The following is a 17,258-nucleotide window of genomic DNA, read 5'->3' as shown; positions in this document are numbered from 1 at the left end:
AATGACATCGTCCGTCCGACCCCTCAGTCAACAACGTTTCCAGGGCCAGCCAATTGTTCCGTCATCATTATCCATGGATGGCTGCAGCGGCGGCCATCTCAGGCGCCAGACCCTAAGCTCGAGTCCCGACCCACTGGCCAGGGTTCACGGCCCTCGTTATTGATTCCGATGTGTAGGGTGGTCTGTTTTTGGCTAAATTGCCGCCCAAAGCCGATGCACATAAACCAGGTTAGGAATGAGGCAGTACTTGGGGGGGCTGAGAGGGCTTTGCTGGAGCCTGGCTCCATGCTCATTCTCTGTTCCTTTTCTGCTCCTTTTCTTCCTCGTCTCGCCCCATGGTTAGACCATTTCGATCACATTCAGGACAGTTGACTTTCTGTACAGATCGGTGCTGAACGACAGTGTCGCCATGTCTTCACCCACCTCGACCGAATCCCCCAAGCAGAGCAAAAGAGCGAAGAAGCAACAGAAGAAGCAGCATGGGACAGATACGATTCTGCCGAAGAAACCAGCCAAGGTTCTGTTGGCAGATACCATCGGACAAGCATTGTACGAGCGTCTCCTCTCGTTTGGTGACCGTTACCACCAGCACCAGCACCAGCATCAGCATCCCCATCCCCCGTTAGGGCAACATCATCACAATGGCTGGCAACCCGTCGACCAGCAACTCCTCTCCACCTCCCCCTACCTCACCGTCCCTCAAATCCCCCGCTCAAGCGCGAGCAGCAGCAACATCTCGCGCAAATCCTCCTCCATGACGCTATCCTCCTACGATGACCGCAGCGTGGCCTCCAGCCGCACCAGCCACGACTCCAGCCCCAGCCCAGGCACCAGCAAACCCTCCTCATCTTACTGTAATGAACAACCCCAGCCCCACCGCATCAACACTCTCAACCCACCATGCAACATGGCAACAATCGAGCATCTGATCTCGCGGCACGGCCAAGTCTCGCACATGGGCGTGCTGGACCCAAGCTACAGCCTGTTCGTCAACACCACGCGCACAGCCCTGCTCTGTTTCAAGGTATGCAACAAAGTCGCCATAGTCTCAGGGGACCCGATGTGCGCGGCCGAGGAGTATGGCTCCGTGCTCTCGGAGTTCCAAACCTGGCGCCAACGTCAGCGTCTAGGCATCGCCTTCTTAGGGACAAGCGAGCGCATGGTCGACTACGCCCAGCACCAGCACCAGCACCCGCACCCGCAGAACGAGAACGAGACCAAGAAGAGCTGGACGATCCTGGAATTCGGCCGCGAACGCGTCCTCAACCCGCTCACGAACCCAGTCCTCCACGAACAAGAAGGCAAACGCATCGTCCTTCAGAACAAACAACTCCTCCACCCCGAGAAAGGGGGCATAACCCTCAACCTCTACATCGCCCCTACCCCCTCGTCAGCAACAACAACAACAACAGAAGACCAAACCCTCCAATCCCAACTCACAGAGATCTACAGAACCTGGCGCCACCACCGCAACAACTCCACGGGCACACAAACCCAAGCCTTCATCACCACCCCAACCCCCTTCACCACCCCCGAATCCCAACCCCACCCCCAGATCATCTACATCTACACCACCACCACGGCCCCCGGCACAGGCACCCCCAACGCCCTCGCCGCCCTCCGCTACCTCGGCACCCACCACGGCTACCACCTGGACCCCTGCATCGCCGCCCCGGGCAGCCCCAGGGGCCTCTCGGATCTGCTCGTTTTCGCGGCGATGGCCCTCCTCCGCCGGCTGGCGTGCAACTACCTCAGTCTCGGGGTCGAGCCGTACGCGCAGCTCGGCCGGGTCGAGGGGTTCGCGTCCCCGCTGGTGGAAAAGTTGACGCGGCGCGCGTATCGGTACGCGTTTGCCCGGCTGCCGATCCAGGGGAAGAGGGCGTATTTCGATAAGTTCCGGCCGGATCCGACGCTGGAGAGGGGGTTGTTTTTGGTGTTTGTCGGGGAGAGTTCTGGGCATTGGTTGGGGGGGAGGGTGAGAGGGGGGGAAGGGAAGGGGCATGGGAAAGGGAAAGGGAAGGGGGAAGGTGTAGGGGGCGCGCCCGCGGTGAGGCAGGTGGTTGGGGTGGCGCATTTGGCGAATATCCGAATTAGGAGGGTGGTTTGGGGGTGACGTTTATATGGTGGTGGTGAGGGTGGTGTGTGGTTGTTAGCCGGAGGGTGCAGGGTAGTGTATGGGTTTATATAGCTATCGTCATTCTTGTTACCTGTTGCACAATGATGCGTTGGGATTATCTTCTGTATATAAATTCGAGTTCTAATGTGTCTGTTGGTATCCATAGTATGGTTTTACATAGCAATCTCAACTACATATCACGCTTAATTATTTCACCATGCATAGTATAGTAGGTAGTGAGTGCTGTGGGCCTACGGAGTATCATCTCATGCTCGGATCGATCGCGTTACTAGGTACAGTGATTTTTGGGTCATTTACGCCTACCTCGCCGCTTATTCCAGATCAGACAATATGGCCGAGCGGTCTAAGGCGATAGACTAGAAATCTATTCTCTTCGGAGGCGTCGGTTCAAATCCGACTGTTGTCGTTTTTTGCTTACCACTTCTCTCTCTCTCCCAGTGAAGGCATTCTTTTTGTCAGGATGAGGATTATCCATTCACTATTGTGGGGGGGGGGGGGGGGTTTCTCCCCATGCTCCCGTGTCTTCGTAAATGCCCTGGGAGGGCGCGGTAATAGCGCGGTATAAAGCTGGCATGCGTAACTCTATGTTTCAACGGTCCGAGTCAATTCGTGCTATATTTGTGTATAGGTTATGTGATCTCTCGAGAATACTACTGACGTGAGTACAAGGACATACTTCTGCCGAAGAAAAGATATCTCATGTTCAGTCTTATTCACAGAAAATAATCCAAGAACCGAACCAACTTTGTACACATGCACTCCGTCCAATGTACACCCGTCGGGCCAGCCAGCCAGCTACCTGACCATCCAAAGCATCACATCACAAACACTCAAAAAATCACCAACACTAACGACTAGACAATAGGCTAACAAACTCATCAAATGCTATGGCAGATGTAATCATGTAAAGGTCGGGTATAGCGCCTCGCTCAACGCAGAGAAATCAGAAGCAGGCACTTTTGGACACATCCAGAGAATAGAAAAGCTTATGACGGGTCAGCTACACCCTTCCGATAGCGTTCGCCGCCTGCTGCAGCACCCGCGGCCACCGCGAAATCAACTCCACATCGTCCAACGCCCCCTTGCCCTGGTTGCGCACGTACTGCGTGCTGGGGTCTATGCGGGGCTCGTAGTCCCAGATCGATGGCACGCCCTTGATCAAGGCGGAGTAGACCAGTCGGCGGCGGCGCTGGGAGCGGAGAACGTCCTCGCGGATCTGCTCCAGGTTCCAGCGAGTGTGCACTTCCTCGACAAAGTGTGCTAGGAGTGTGGCCGGGTCGCTGGTTTGAGGCAACACCGAGGAGTGCTTGGAGGGGCTTGGGGTGCGTGGTGGGGTCGGGAAGGGGAAGGACGAGGTGCCGTCAGGGCCACGCGAGACGCGCGGGAAGTCATTTGGGGTGGGCAAGCCTGTCCCCTTGCCGTTGACAGCGACGAGCTTGGATAGATCAGGCAGGCCTGCGACCAGGTTGACGCGCTCCTCCGGGTCGGCAACCACGTCGAACAGCATCGGGGGGTCGATCAGTGAGTAGACGAACTTCCACTGTCCGCGGCGAATCATGACGGTCGGCGACTGAGTGCCCTCGGCCATGTACTCGCCCAGCACGGTATCGGTCTTGACGCCGTCCCCGCCCGTCAAATATGGCAGCAGCGAGACGCCGTCCAACGGCAGCCCAGGAACCAAGGGCGCGCCCACCAAGTCCGCAAATGTCGGCAGCAGATCCATCGTCGACACGTTCTCCGACACCCGCTTAGCCGCGAAGCGCTTCGGCGCATGCATGATCATAGGCACACGTGCCGACCCCTCGTACCACGTCATCTTGTACCACAAGCCACGCTCGCCCAACATATCGCCGTGATCGCCCGTAAACACCACAATGGTATCGTCGCGCAAACCGCAGTTGTCGAGCACCTTCAAGAGCTTGCCCACATTGGTGTCCACATAGGTGCAGGCGGCATAGTAAGCGCGGCGCGCGGCCTTGATGCGCTCCTCCGGCATTACCTTGCCCCACAGGTCGATGCACTTGAGCACCCGCTGGGAGTGTGGGTCCTGCTGACCCTGGGGAATCGCGCCGTGCTTGGGCAAGGGGATGTCGACATCCTCATACAGATCCCAGTATTCCTTGGTCATGGCATAGGGGTCATGCGGGTGGGTCATCGACACGGTCAAACAGAAAGGCTGGTCGCCGCGCTGGCGCACATGATCGTAGAGGTACTGGGTCGACTTGTACATCACCTCCTCGTCGAAGTCGAGCTGGTTTGTGCGAACGACGGGGCCAGCCTCCATGACGGAGGACATGTTGTGGTACCAATCGGGACGGATATCCTATTTGGGTCAATATTTCCTCGCTCTCGGGCCACATTTCCAGGAGACTTACGGGTTCGTCCCAGTTGACGGACCAGCCATAATCGCCAGGGTAGATGTCGCTAGTCAAGCGCTGTTCGTATCCGTGCAGCTGATCGGGGCCACAGAAGTGCATCTTACCCGCCAATGCAGTGTGATAACCCTCGCGGCGGAGGTAGTGGGCGTAGGTTGGGACATCGGCGGGCAGGTCGGAGGCGTTGTCGTACGCACCGATTTTAGAGGGGAGTTGGCCGGTCACCATGACGAAACGGGAGGGGGCGCACAGCGGCGCATTGCAGTAGGCGGAATCAAACACCACTCCTTCTTCGGCCAGCTTGTTCAGATGGGGGGTTTTGATAGGGGAGTCCTTATCATGGAAGGCCAGAAGCGGGGCGGCCATCTGGTCGGCCATGATGTACAGGATGTTGGGCCTTTTGGCAGCCATGACGATAAGCGACTCTCTCTGTGGACGGGGGATTGTAGACTTGTCTAGACTAGACTAGCCTGTAGATAGCTGCTGTAGAAGGGACAGCCGTTCTCAACAAGTCTGTCTTGAGTGATAGGGACCAGAAAAGTGACGAGGCAAGGAGGGGTGGGAGGGGAGGAAGTTTAAAAAAGGAGGAAGAGACCGGATTATAAGTAAGTTAACAGTGACCGGACAGTGACTGACTTCAAGTGGAGACTGACCACTGCAGCAATGAACGAGTCCCAATGCCTGTTTCAGGAGGTGAAGGGAGAATGCCAGGTGGGAGTCGAACAGGAGGAAAAAAAAAGCAGGAGAAAAAGAAAGGTTAAAAAAAAGAAGGCGGCAGAATCAGGCTTAGTAGCCGATCTCTCTTCTCCTTCTGGCTCGTCACTCGGCCTCGCTCGTCAATTCCCCATGTCACCATAACAATGGAACCATCGGCGGGGACGATGGTGTGATTGCGGGAGGATCCATGGATAGCCGCCAAGGGGGCAGCAGCACACCAGACAGAGTACTCCGTATTATTGCTGATCATCAGGCGGGTGCAGTGAATAGGAAACTCAATGGTGATGAGGTGGTGAAGCAGGAGAATCTTGCAGATGAAGCGGATCGACTCCTGCATGCGGGCTGGTCTATCATTGACTAAGGTACCAACCGGGATCAACGGTCACGGTTGTGATGGCCAGTTCCCCGATAAACGCCATTTCTTAATGATTTGCCACGCGAGGCCCTCAATCTCCGGCTGGTGGCGGTGCTCACGTGCTGGCCAGATTTGCATCTCTCTGACCTGACTCAATCTTTGTTCCATTACTCATTACCACACAAACACTTGTAGAAGAGCCAATTGATTGACTGATTTTGTCTTTGATAAGGAAATTGACATTACCCCGGGGGGATCGATTGTTGCTCACCGCCCATCGCTTAGTGGGATTTTCTACAATTTAGGATTCGCCGGACTCGCACCGGGCCCGATCTTGGCCCACTTGGCGGTTTTTTTATTGATGATACATTGGTGTGTGATTCCATCCCCGGATCCGCTGTGGTCACGAGGTGCCGACTAAGCCGGGGTTGTCGGCAATCACGGTGGTTGTCTGTGTTGTCTCAACCATTGTCTCACCCAGGATTGATTGTTGAGGGTGACGGTGATCTGTCAGATAGCATCAAAAGGGGGTTTACGCGTCTACTTCAAATGACACAGAGGATGTTCTAGATCAGCCCCAGATGCCCATATTGAGTAGCAGGATCCGGTTGCCAGCTGTCGGAGATAACCTGAGACAAGTACGTAGTGCTAATCAATCGCCTCCTATCCGTACTGCCCAGGAACTGGCAGATTGGGCTTATCAGAAACGCAGGACACGACGCAGCAATCGCCTTCCAATCTTGCTTCCAGTGACACAGTAGTCGTTGTCACACAGGGGCTCTTTGCATTTCTAATCGCGATATCACGCGCCACTGCTCAACCCCAATAATCTGAGCTGTCGGGCGGAATTCCAACAATAGATCAATTATCAAGACTTTACTCTGATTTCAAAGCAGAACCCCCAACTTCCCCCTAATTACTTACTACCACGTATATGTACGTCTCAATTGACATTCTCGCAGCCAGCAACCAGACCTCCGCCAACCCACGGATTCACCCCTCGATCAAACCAAGATAGAGCGATCGAAACCCAAACCCACGCACGCAGACTGACGTACGTATGGCATCAGAGCTATCAGCTATCCACCCCCAGCTTCAAGATTTACCTTTGACTTTCAGAATAGGTACCTACTGTACTCTCCCCCACAACGAATCACACAGCCAGAATCTGATGTACTGTCGGAGTTAAGCGCATTTGCCAACCCTGCGGCTCGATGGCATCATCCGCAACCTATCAGCGCCCTCTCTTGCCGCGGCATTCGTCGTAAGCCTGCGTGGAGCTGGGTTCGAGCCTACCCCGGACGATCCCCTGAAGATCCTTTTTGTTCTTGGCTTGGGTTCTGGAAGGGGTTTAGAAGCCGCGTCCTACGTACGAGTAGCTTGGAGCCGCAGCATGGCTTGTTCTGGTGTGGGCGTGGCGTGGCGTGTCTGGTCGTCTTGTCTGACAGCTCTCGGCGGGGATGACTTCGGCTGAAATGTCCGCGTGTCCGATGTTTCGAGAGTGCAGGGTTCATCGTCGGGATCAGACGAGGTTGGAAACCCGGGTCACCGCAGCTCAGGTGTGTTTCTTCTCTGGTGGTGGGCGCTGGAGCGTGAGTGTGATGGAGGCTCCAACGTCATCGGATGGCAACCTGCGAGCACGCCATCGCCGGGTTAGTCATCAACGGTCGATTGCGGTAGGTGGCATTTTTGGTGGCATTTTTGGGGATGTGAGTTGTTGTTTCAGTCTCGGACATACCTATGCACGAAAGTATTGGGTGGTTTTTGAGTTATTTGAAGATCTGCGCTGTCGCTGGGCGGATTGCTTCCGCATAGCTGGTAGGAGTTAGTATGGAACAAGATATCCGCATCAGATGGCTGAGCCACGACCCAATCGCCTCCAATATAATTATGCTAATCTAGCTTTAAAAGGGTCTACATACACCTGATTCTTATTCATGTTCAAGCTATCCAGAAAACAAGCCTACCCCTCAAAATCGTACCCCAGTATCCTTCCCCTCCTTCCCCTCCTTACACTCTACACATTCCAGAATATCGAAGACCCAACCAACCTGCCAGATCCAATTAGCCCTCAACCATAGTATCATACACCAATTCAGCTCATAATCCATCAACCACACGACAACCATACTGGATCCATAGAAAGAACTCCTCAATCCACGACCCAACCCCTAGCCCAAGAACAAAACACCCGGGCACCTGCACCATCAGTACAACCATAACCCCCACCCCGCATAAACAACAACAACAACTACATCAACAAAAAGGTAACCATCCCCCACAAAGCCAACAAAAGGCAGTCCCCCCCTAAACCCCCATCTTCTCCCCCTCCCGCATCCCCTCCCCTCCAGCTACACACTCCACCACCGTCACCGCCTCACTCAAAACCGACCCCGCATCATCATTCCCCTGATTAGATCCCTTGCCATCCATACCACCAGCACCGACAGCAGCAGCAGCAGCCGCCTTCGTGGCCCGCCGATCCCGGACCCTCTGCACCTGCCGACTGACGAACCGCCACGCCTCGGCCGCGAGCTCGAGATCCGTTTTGGGGCGATGGGGGATGGCGCTGCCTGGTTCTGATGTGGCGGGGGGCCGGGGGAGGGAGGTGGAGGATGTCATTCTTTTTCTCGGTATTTTTCCCGGGGTTTGGGGATGGTTTTGGGGATGGATGGATGGATGGATGGATGGATGGTGGCGGTGAAATATGTTTTAAGGTATAGATCCCTAACTCGAGTAATTTTTGTCAAGGAGAAGTAGACGAATTGTATCGTTTGTTATTCTGGAAGTCGGAGAGCGCTTTCCTTCGGGTCTGGATATATTGGACAAGGTCCCAGCTGGAGATGGGCGTTCTTGAGGGAGCAGTAGTAGTAGATGCCAAGCAGAAAACAGTACCCAGGAATGAGCAATTGATGAGCCCGACCCAAAAGTTCGTGATGTCTTATATAGTCTATCTACATACAGTATACAATGCGAGCAAACAGACCAAACCTAGTAGACTTCAGTCCAAGTCTAAGTCTGAGTCGGAGTTTGAGTGAGTCACGACGCTTAGGAATCAACCGGTGCCTAAGCACCTGGCAATACAAGAAGAGATTATAATCAGACAAATCCCGGAAGCTTGAAGCCGTGGCGGGTTCCGGATTGGGGCAAGGAAGCGGTGGGTGCGCTACTGCACGGCACGGTGGGCTGGATACGTGGAGAGGCTGCCTGGACGCGGGTGACAGGTATTCTGCATCTGCAGTAACATCTAGCGGCGCTCGAGCCTGGAGCTGTTTTAGCCAGTCTTGTTCTTCCCTTGATGTGATTCGTCTGTGGACTTGGGAGTAATTCGTACATACGGGAGGAGTCCATGTGATGATGTCGTGCTTCAGTGGTTGTATGATTCTAAGGAGAGACTTGTTCTCAATATGACCTTTATGGTGCGGCATCGAAGCATGGCCTATTGCTTCTAGAACCACGTCAAAAATACGCCGCTCGCAGACCTGGATTCACAAATTGAAATAAATTCGCTAAAGGCAGAGTATATATATCTAAGTTGACGCGTGAATGGCCATAGGCCAACTGACAGACTGCACTCGCCCCTTCAAGGTTAGAGGCACGAGTACATTCATCATGAAAAAAGTTCAGCGGAGACTGAAAATTGCGAGCCCCGTCCAAACATCCCAGATGTCCGTCTCGAAAGGAAGTAACCGCTTAATCGACTTTGATTGCGCTGTTGCTGGTCAGATCACACCAAAAAAAACACAAAGCAGATCACTCACCTGTAGATGCGTCGGATAAATGCGTACGCCGTCAGGAACCCAACAGTCCCAGTCAACAGACCGTACATGGTACAGGCAAGGAAGCTGTAGCTGAAGAAAAGAAGACTAGACACGAAACCGGTGATGTGAAGGTGGAAGTAATAGTACCAAATGCAATACCCGAACACCCAGAAGGCACTGCTTCCACCGGTAAGGAAGCTCTGCCACCACCAATGGTAGTTCTACTCCCGTTAGCGACAGCCCGTCTCCCCCCCACAAACGAACAACTTACTTCGGCACAGAGCTGACTGTAGGTGGCAATGATCGTCACCTCGCTGATCGTGACCATCAGGATCGTCGACACGGCACTGAGGAATCCAAACACATAGTAGTATCCGCTCTTGTCTTGCCACAAGCTCCGGAACACAAAGAGAAGCTCAATGAACAGCACAGCAAACGGACCCAGTCCAGTCAAAAGAGTACCGCTGATGCTGTGCAGATACCAAGGCTGAGGCGGAATTTGGCGAGCGATGGAGGTGGTTTTGGTAGGATGCTCCCAAGCCGTGGTGCGGACATAGCCATACCAACTGCCAACATAGACCAACGGGACCTGGATCAAGAGCCAAAGAGCAAGAAGACCGACTAGAGTGCCGAATGGAATCGCGGTACTCGAGGCCTGGGCCCAGACGAACAGATTGAGGATGAAAATCAGGCAGAAGACCAAACCAGGGAAGAACAGGGCGGTCTGGAGGTATTAGTAGCAGCACAGTCATTGAGAAGCAGAACACTCACAATCAGCGTATTCTTCCGCCAATGAACACCCCCAAATGTCTTGTAGAGTCTGCCCGAGAAGTAGCCCGAGAACAAACCAGCAAAGACGAACAAGCCCATACCAACACTGACAAATCCGCCACGGAAGCTAGGATTCAGCACACCCAGGCAGCTGAGGAACAAGAGTCCCGAAACCATGAACAACAACTGCATGCCGGAGCCGATAAGGGGCGCCAGAAGTCCACTGAATTGAGGCGTCCGGAATACGTCGCCATGAAGCAGTTTCCATCCGCTGACGTCTTCCAGACCTTCATCGTCAGATCCATCCGCATCCCGCTCGACATCTGTGCTCTGCTCCAGAAGCCCGTCACCTTTCCTCTCCGAAGCTCTGGACTTTACCTTGAGCTTTCCATCCTCCAAAGCTCCATCTCCGCGACCCTTGATGTCGCCCTGCACAGTCCGACTCCAGATGACATAGACTGCCACTCCGAGGACACCGGAGATAGTCAGAGAGTTGAGAATAGCGAGCCAGTGGGTTGCAGAGCCCTCCTCTTGGTTGGTGAAGTAAAGGTCCCACCGGTTCCACCAGTCAACCCCATTCTCCTCCTTGAAGTAGACGGAGTAGGTGTATGGTATCTTGAGGGTGGCGCCGTCATCGATCTCGTCATCGTCCTCGGGGATATATGACGATCCCGGGTACATTTCGCGCAGTTTCGAAGTATTCGGCGGGATGTACAGCTCAAGTCCATCGTGTGCCTCGTGAACCTGCTTCGGGCAACCATTCTGCGTGTGATCTTCCGCGCGGATACTCTTCGGGTGGATCTCGAAGCCGACAATGACCTTGCCGCCTTCCGGAGCCGACCGCCAGCGGATGACAATAGTGAAATGATTGTTGATGTAATACCGCAGCTTGCCGTCGATGTTCGAGTACTCCTGGAAACCGAGCTTGAAGCCGGTAGCATAATACTTGCGACTTCCGTCCACAGTCACAAAGCTGGTTGCGCCAGGCAGGTTATCCGCGATCCACTCGGCCACGTATCCCTCCTTGATGAGTTGACGAGTCCATTTGATATCCTTGCGCCCGATCTCCTGTTCGCAGAGCACCCGACAGTCGACGTTCTGGCCCATCTGCAATTCAAAGTCAGATGTCATGATACGGTCGCCGCGAAGGATTTCTCCCAGGTTGAGAGACACGCTTTGTCCCGAGCCGAACGGGGATCCGCCGTGGGTGCGGCCGCTGGGAGGGCAGACAAAAGGCAAGTCGAAGTATGCATACTGAAGCTGAGTGTTATCGGAAAAAATTTTATTAACGAGGAGAGGGATGTGTTCGTCGTCGTTGTAGCGTTTGACAGAATATCCTAACAAAACACCAATGGGTCAGCGATAGGGTGGATGGTTGTCGCAACACCAGCGATGCCGACCTACCAGGGATGTAGAATGCGTAGGTACACGAAGCGAACAACAGCCACAAGGCCCATTGACGAGGGCGCCAGAACTGTCGAAGCTCCATGATTCGATTAGGAAGAGAAGGGTATCAGCCACTCTACCAGAGATTGAGGCACGACAGCGCAAGCATGCACCAGCAGTTTGCGAACGATTGATAAGTCGTACGTGGCGGATACGAGATCGAGGGGGTGCAAGTAAGTAGATCAGCGTTCTGTCAACTGACCGCCCGATCTTTATCGGCCAGAAGTCAATTCGAGCGATAAAACAATTAAAAAATCGAGATAGAAGGGGAAAAAGATTTAAAAGATAAACATAATCGAGTAAGGAAAGGAAGATAGCCAGGTGTGGATGTATGTAGTCAAACCACGATTTAAGAGAGGGAAGAGGGGGGAACGGGGAACAGCCCGACGGTCGACGAACGGAGATCCAGCGGTTCAGATTGCGACGGGAGATGCGAAACCTGGGGTTGACAATTCAATGCAGCCAAGAAGGGAACGAATGGAATCGGCATCAAATGCCAGAGAGAGAAAAAAATGGTTGCAAAGTGAGACAAGAAACCAGAAGAGTCAGTGTGGTTGGTGCAGTTGCAGTTGGGGGGGGTCTTGGACAGGTTCCAAGGTGCAGGAAAAAGGAATTAAGGTCGGGGAGCGGGAAGAAGAGTTGAAGGTCGATCGATCAACTTCTAGTGAAGCTTGTGTTTCACTTTCAGCTTCGGGTTTAGTCGCTTGCCATTTCCGGAGAAACATTCAACCATCAACTTCTACAACTCCTACAACTCCTACATTGCTCTTGTTCTTGTTACATGCAAACAACCACTTCAGATTAGTGCTGAGTCTGTTGAATTTTCCCTAATCCTCAAATGCATATCCATAGCTGTTCACGCATCATCGATCATACCCCCACAAGCCCAATTCTCCAATCTACCTAGTCAACAAGCTTGATGCACACCTTGCCAATGTGCGACCCAGATGCCATGTACTCGTACGCCTTAACCACCTCTTCCTGAGTGAATCGAAACTCCTTTTCCACCGGCAGACGAAGTCCCTTCTGGGCCACAAACCGCACGACCTCCTCCAGAAGCTGAGTCGAGCCAACCGTGATGCCGCGCACGACCGCCCCCTTCGCCAGCGCCAGGCTCGCAACATCCGGCATCTCCGACTGCTTGGCCTGCGACAGGAAGCCGATAACCGAGATATTTCCTCCCATCTTCACGGCGTTCAAGCTCTCCGCGATGGTACCGGAGCCGCCATTCTCCAGGATGTAGTCCACTCCCTTCCCGTTGGTGAGCCGCAGCACCTCCTGGGACCACTCGGGATGCGTCTTGTAGTTGATGCCGTGGTCGGCGCCGAACTTGGACTTGACCATCTCGAGCTTCTCGTCACTGGACGAGGTAATGATCGTTGTCGCGCCAGCGGCTTTGGCTAGAATCACACCGGTGATGGAGACACCCCCCGTACCTATGTAGTGCAGCCCAGCCCAGCCCAACCGGTTAGTATCACAATCTCATAAACCGACAGTACAAGAAAGTGGATTCAAAACATACCCTGACACAGAACCGTCTGACCCGGCCGGAGCGGCAGATTGCCATAGAGCGCATTCCACACCGTCACCCCGGTACACACCAGGGTCGACCACTCCGAGAGGCTCTGGGGCGCGTCTTTGGGGAGCTTGACCACCGCCGCAGCGGGAACGGTGATGTACTCGCGCAGCACGCCGTCGATCGGCCCCCCCTGCCCGTTCTCCCAGTTCTCCTGCTGTCCGTACAGATTGGTCGGGTCGAAGGTGGCGACGACCCGATCCTCCGGCGCGAACTTCTTGACTCCTTCGCCCACTTGGACGACCGTCCCCGCGGCGTCGGAGCACGGCACCACGCGGTCCTTCACGGGGAACGGGTACTGCGAGGTGGCCACCGCGATGTCGCGGAAGTTTAGCGAGACACTGTGCACGCGGACCAGGACCTCGTGCTTCGAGGGCGATGGGATGGGTTCCTGGAAGGCTTTGAGTTTCCGGACGGAGGTCCGCTCGCCGTCGAGGCGGATGACTGTTTGTGACATTGATGCTTTATTAGGGGTTTTGGGTTTGAGAAGGGGAGTTGGAAGGAACTGGTTGGGTGTGGATGAATGTGATAATTTCGGACTCATAGCGCAGGCATCATGGCGGCTTATATACCTTTGGCAGTGTGGTAAGCTGCTATGAAGCGGTAGCTGGGGATGATTAATTGCATGTTACAGTTGTGAGGGAGAGACTCCGTGCAGTGTATACAATTCATCATTATCCACGGATCGGACTCCTACGGTCTGTTATCCGACCCACTTCTCCGAATCTCCAAACTCAATCTCCAAAAGTGGATCATCCACTGCGAGACATCGCTACGTAGTTTACATTTCGGTATAAGCCGGAACGTAGATCATTTTACTTAGAAGTTCTGGAAAGAAGTACTGGCTACTTGCATCAGCTCATTATCTAGCAAGGGTGTGAGTGATGTTATTCTTATGGAGATTTCTGGCATCTGAACCAGTTCAAGGAAATTGTGTATGAGAGGTACAGTACATTCTGAGCACTAGCACTAGAATCACCCTAACCGGCTATGTCTATACTGATCTAACACATCCCCAATCATCCTAATGAAAGCCCAGGGAGAGTTCCCGTGCATTACATTAGACCAGACCTCCACAACCTGATCTGCAAGAGTATCGAACGCCGTGCGAGAGGCATCGGTTCTACTGCCCTGAATGGATGCCATGCCTTCGGTCACAACATTTCGGATCCAATCGATCAAGAGATTTTCGGGCTCTAGAACAATCCGTTAGCAAAGTGTGATTCAAAGGTACAAGTGCTTTCGAGGAACGTATGCCCTAAAAGAACTGGAGACTTTGCACGTACCAGACAAGGATTCACCATAGCCAGGCGACTGCAGCCCTCGGAGCCATTTGGAGAGGTACACGGCACATTCAAGCCCGCACAGCGCCGTTTCTATGCTCCAGACCAAGGCCTGGTTGTGTTTGACGTACTGAACACCCAGCTTGACTATCATTTCTAGGACATGGGTGGCGTGGTGCGCGGCCAGAAGTTCGTCCCAATGCTGCTTCGCGGGCGAAGACAAGTGCAGGTGATCAGCTACAGCCACTGGATCCCAGGACAAGAGCCCCGTAGAATGGTAGCTGTCATGTTGCAGGCAGTTGCGAATATACGCTAGGCTAAGCAAGGCGCTGGACGTGAAAGGTAGAGGCCCGTTGGGGTCGAGTGGCTGAAGATTCGACTCCGGGGTTCGTTGCCAGAAGGTGGTCCATCTACGTAGTGCCGTTCTAAGTTGTTGTTAGCTATGAGGATTCTTAGCTTTCAGGGGTTTGATATACCGGAAAAGGACCTGGTAGTCTAGCGAGGGCGCCATGCCCAAGCTCGCGGGCAGCATTCGTACCCACATCACCATCTGAACTAGCCCATGGAGTAGGACGTAGTTGGAAACGGGGCTGGGAAGGCATCTGTCAAGGTAATTATCTTGAGATGCTGACAGTAGACCTCTCAGGGCGTCACAGAAAGTACTACGGTCGTTTTGACTGCCTTGCCGCAGGAAGAGCCATGTGGTTGAATCTGGCGCCGTCCATTCAGGACAAGAGCACGGCAGCTGTAGCCCGAACTCGTGGCCCCAGATGATGGGCGGGAGCCCGTACGCGATGCCTTGGATGTTGAGGAAGCAGAATGCGAGTAGCTTGGTCCGTCTTTCGGACTCCTGCTCTGCCCAGGTCTCCCAATTGTTGGTCGACTGCAACCCAACTTCTTCTAAGCCACTCAAGCGCAGGGAGTGAGCAAGCATGCCGCGCAACCTGAGAGACTCGTTCCTGAGCTCGGCGTCTTCGCTCCAAGTTGCAAGTGTACAGAGACATAGCAAGCATCGAACTTCATCTATGTGGTTATCGCCGCTGCTAATTTGCCGATTCGAGCCTGTCAGCCGTGCCAAAGCTTCATGTTCCCTCTGACGCTGGCGTTCCAGAAGTAGCAGCTTTGCAAGGAAAAAGAGCTTGGTGGCTGAGTGAATTTCATACCGACAAGCCGCGCCAATTGCCAGCATAGACAGACATAGTTCGGTTGAGCATGTCTCAAGCTTGAAGGTGGGGATATGGGTGAAAGGCACGTTGAGGTAGAACCCTGTGACATACCCCTCAAGGAAACGGTTGAGCGAATCCCTGGATGGTAGAGACACATCCGGTATATAGCAACTTCCCAGAGCCTGTATTAGCTTGTCTCGTTGAAATTCGGTGATAAATGGATGGGCAAAGTGGGGGACGATCTGCGTTCCTATATACGTTCTGTCAAATGCTACTTCGTCGATGGGAGGATGATTCAAGTTTCAGCCTACCTAAATTGTGCCGCGGTGTTGGGAGAGTGGCAGGAGCTGGTGATCCCTGACTAGTTATCGGAGTGACTGGGATAGTCTTTGAAGCCGGTTGCGTGGTAGCAGTATTGAAAGGCTGACCAGTGCTGTTGAGAAATACTGCATTATCCACAATGTTTTGTTCGATCAGAGGATCTGATCCGACGATCTTAGTACAGTACAGATCCAGTATATGCAAAAGGGTCCGCACCATCTGCTCGAAGTAATTGCTCTAATTCCATGAATTGATTGGTGAGAATCGAAGAGTTGCTGCAATTCCCCGTTAATTGTTGTTTTGAATACCCATCAAAACTGTCAGTATACTCACATAACAGGCCGTCCGGTCAATGCCTGGGAACTAGAGCGCTGCAACGACTCGGGAGTCAACTGGTCGGCATTGCGCCGGACAACACGAGGACCCTGAGACTCAGAATGGGAGCTGCATGCTGTAGCTCTTTCTCCTGGAAGGGAGCTTGCAAGGGTATTCCCCTTGAACTCTCCATGTATAATACGTTCATGACGTTTCAGAAGATCGCGTCTGGAGAATTCGGCTCCACATGGGCAATTGAACGGTTTCTCATGAGTATCTTCAGAACGATGTCAGGGGAACTGTGGCAAAGTAAGCGAACAAGAGCACTAACGTCTTCTGGTATGCCGTTGCAAGTGCTCGAGACGGCGAAAGTCTCGGTAACAATAGTTGCACTGAAACTCTTTCTTGTTGGAAGACGGGGTGGAACTCATGGCAGTCTATACCTGTCACAAAGACACAACCTCAAGGAAAGACAACTCTTAGTTGCCATACAAGATGTCTAGCCTTATGCAGACATAGAATCTATGCGATCATCCGAATTGCATTTGTTAGCAACGTCGTTGAACTCAAACTGGTGGCGACCTGGCATTCCATTACTCAGCATAGCTTTGGGGATACAATTTGGAGAAGTGGGGAAGGGAGGTTGAATTGTTCTCCCGTCGATAATTCTCCAACGTGCATCCTCGGTTGCCAACACTTAGAGCCAGTCTTTGCTGATTACTAACGATAAAGAACGTTTACGGTGAGAGTAGATCTCATTGCAGAGAAATTATCTTCATTCATGAATCGGCTTAAGAAAACAAGCCCTTCCAGATAAGGCCGTGAGCGAGCTAATACACAAAGGCTGTCCAAGCCAATTTCAACCTCACTTCTCCTTGGAAAGAGCATGCAGAAAGGGTAATAAAAATCATAAGAATTGCCAATCCGCCAATATCAAACTGTCATACCACATTCAGACAAGTGCAGGCAACGCACCCTTGAGAAGTAACCGAAGAGAAAGTAATGAACATCGATCCCGTTCGGTCGCGTCGCCTC

The 17,258-nt window shown here is 53.3% G+C and overlaps 6 protein-coding genes and 1 non-coding gene across 7 annotated transcripts; 2 read left to right on the top strand and 5 right to left on the bottom strand.

Annotated features, from left to right (window-relative positions):
- Positions 1–127: 127 nt before the first annotated feature.
- ergS lies at positions 128–3,045 on the top strand (the record flags this gene model as incomplete). The annotated part of the gene is made up of 2 exons (XM_025591593.1): positions 128–1,935; positions 3,003–3,045. The coding sequence occupies exons 1-2, from the start codon at positions 410–412 to the stop codon at positions 3,043–3,045; spliced, it is 1,569 nt and encodes a 522-aa protein (XP_025443733.1). The 5' UTR covers positions 128–409.
- BO95DRAFT_t114 lies at positions 2,462–2,543 on the top strand. Its single transcript has one exon. It is a non-coding gene; the product is annotated as a tRNA-Ser (tRNA).
- BO95DRAFT_86340 (putative choline sulfatase) lies at positions 3,039–5,172 on the bottom strand. Its single transcript, XM_025592286.1, has 3 exons — positions 5,149–5,172; positions 4,513–4,995; positions 3,039–4,460 (listed from the first exon to the last, which is right to left on the bottom strand). The coding sequence occupies exons 2-3, from the start codon at positions 4,921–4,923 to the stop codon at positions 3,138–3,140; spliced, it is 1,734 nt and encodes a 577-aa protein (XP_025443732.1). The 5' UTR covers positions 4,924–4,995; positions 5,149–5,172; the 3' UTR covers positions 3,039–3,137.
- A 3,899-nt stretch (positions 5,173–9,071) lies between these two features.
- BO95DRAFT_86236 (transmembrane 9 family protein) lies at positions 9,072–11,747 on the bottom strand. Its single transcript, XM_025592285.1, has 5 exons — positions 11,521–11,747; positions 10,117–11,453; positions 9,617–10,069; positions 9,346–9,566; positions 9,072–9,296 (listed from the first exon to the last, which is right to left on the bottom strand). Exons 1-5 carry the CDS (start codon positions 11,603–11,605, stop codon positions 9,278–9,280), a joined length of 2,115 nt encoding a protein of 704 aa, XP_025443731.1. The 5' UTR covers positions 11,606–11,747; the 3' UTR covers positions 9,072–9,277.
- A 630-nt stretch (positions 11,748–12,377) lies between these two features.
- BO95DRAFT_410407 (zinc-dependent alcohol dehydrogenase family protein) lies at positions 12,378–13,595 on the bottom strand (the record flags this gene model as incomplete). The annotated part of the gene is made up of 2 exons (XM_025584177.1): positions 12,378–12,998; positions 13,085–13,595. The coding sequence occupies 2 exons, from the start codon at positions 13,593–13,595 to the stop codon at positions 12,466–12,468; spliced, it is 1,044 nt and encodes a 347-aa protein (XP_025443730.1). The 3' UTR covers positions 12,378–12,465.
- A 487-nt stretch (positions 13,596–14,082) lies between these two features.
- Positions 14,083–16,470, bottom strand: BO95DRAFT_86205 (uncharacterized protein). Its single transcript, XM_025592283.1, has 6 exons — positions 16,242–16,470; positions 16,125–16,183; positions 15,899–16,069; positions 14,898–15,837; positions 14,425–14,846; positions 14,083–14,334 (listed from the first exon to the last, which is right to left on the bottom strand). The coding sequence occupies exons 2-6, from the start codon at positions 16,153–16,155 to the stop codon at positions 14,114–14,116; spliced, it is 1,785 nt and encodes a 594-aa protein (XP_025443729.1). The 5' UTR covers positions 16,156–16,183; positions 16,242–16,470; the 3' UTR covers positions 14,083–14,113.
- BO95DRAFT_86207 (uncharacterized protein) lies at positions 16,198–16,837 on the bottom strand. The gene is made up of 2 exons (XM_025592284.1): positions 16,555–16,837; positions 16,198–16,500 (listed from the first exon to the last, which is right to left on the bottom strand). The coding sequence occupies exons 1-2, from the start codon at positions 16,652–16,654 to the stop codon at positions 16,238–16,240; spliced, it is 363 nt and encodes a 120-aa protein (XP_025443728.1). The 5' UTR covers positions 16,655–16,837; the 3' UTR covers positions 16,198–16,237.
- Between the last annotated feature and the right edge of the window lie 421 nt (positions 16,838–17,258).

Source organism: Aspergillus brunneoviolaceus (genome assembly GCF_003184695.1).
Source record: "Aspergillus brunneoviolaceus CBS 621.78 unplaced genomic scaffold BO95scaffold_22, whole genome shotgun sequence".
Taxonomy (NCBI): domain Eukaryota; kingdom Fungi; phylum Ascomycota; class Eurotiomycetes; order Eurotiales; family Aspergillaceae; genus Aspergillus; species Aspergillus brunneoviolaceus.
The sequence above is the reverse complement of the archived record's forward strand: the minus strand, read 5'-3'. Positions and strand labels throughout refer to the sequence as shown.

Coding starts and splice junctions, on each gene's coding strand:
- BO95DRAFT_86340 (XM_025592286.1), bottom strand. CDS start 4,923: ATGGCTGCCAAAAGGCCCAACATCCTGTACATCATGGCCGACCAGATG. Junction 4,461..4,512: donor CCGTCAACTGGGACGAACCC/GTAAGTCTCCTG, acceptor TGACCCAAATAG/GATATCCGTCCCGATTGGTA.
- BO95DRAFT_86236 (XM_025592285.1), bottom strand. CDS start 11,605: ATGGAGCTTCGACAGTTCTGGCGCCCTCGTCAATGGGCCTTGTGGCTG. Junction 11,454..11,520: donor CTACGCATTCTACATCCCTG/GTAGGTCGGCAT, acceptor GTGTTTTGTTAG/GATATTCTGTCAAACGCTAC. Junction 9,567..9,616: donor ACAGTCAGCTCTGTGCCGAA/GTAAGTTGTTCG, acceptor TAACGGGAGTAG/AACTACCATTGGTGGTGGCA.
- BO95DRAFT_86205 (XM_025592283.1), bottom strand. CDS start 16,155: ATGGAATTAGAGCAATTACTTCGAGCAGATG. Junction 16,070..16,124: donor GCAATTACTTCGAGCAGATG/GTGCGGACCCTT, acceptor TCGTCGGATCAG/ATCCTCTGATCGAACAAAAC. Junction 14,847..14,897: donor GACTACCAGGTCCTTTTCCG/GTATATCAAACC, acceptor ACAACAACTTAG/AACGGCACTACGTAGATGGA.
- BO95DRAFT_86207 (XM_025592284.1), bottom strand. CDS start 16,654: ATGAGTTCCACCCCGTCTTCCAACAAGAAAGAGTTTCAGTGCAACTAT. Junction 16,501..16,554: donor GCAACGGCATACCAGAAGAC/GTTAGTGCTCTT, acceptor ATCGTTCTGAAG/ATACTCATGAGAAACCGTTC.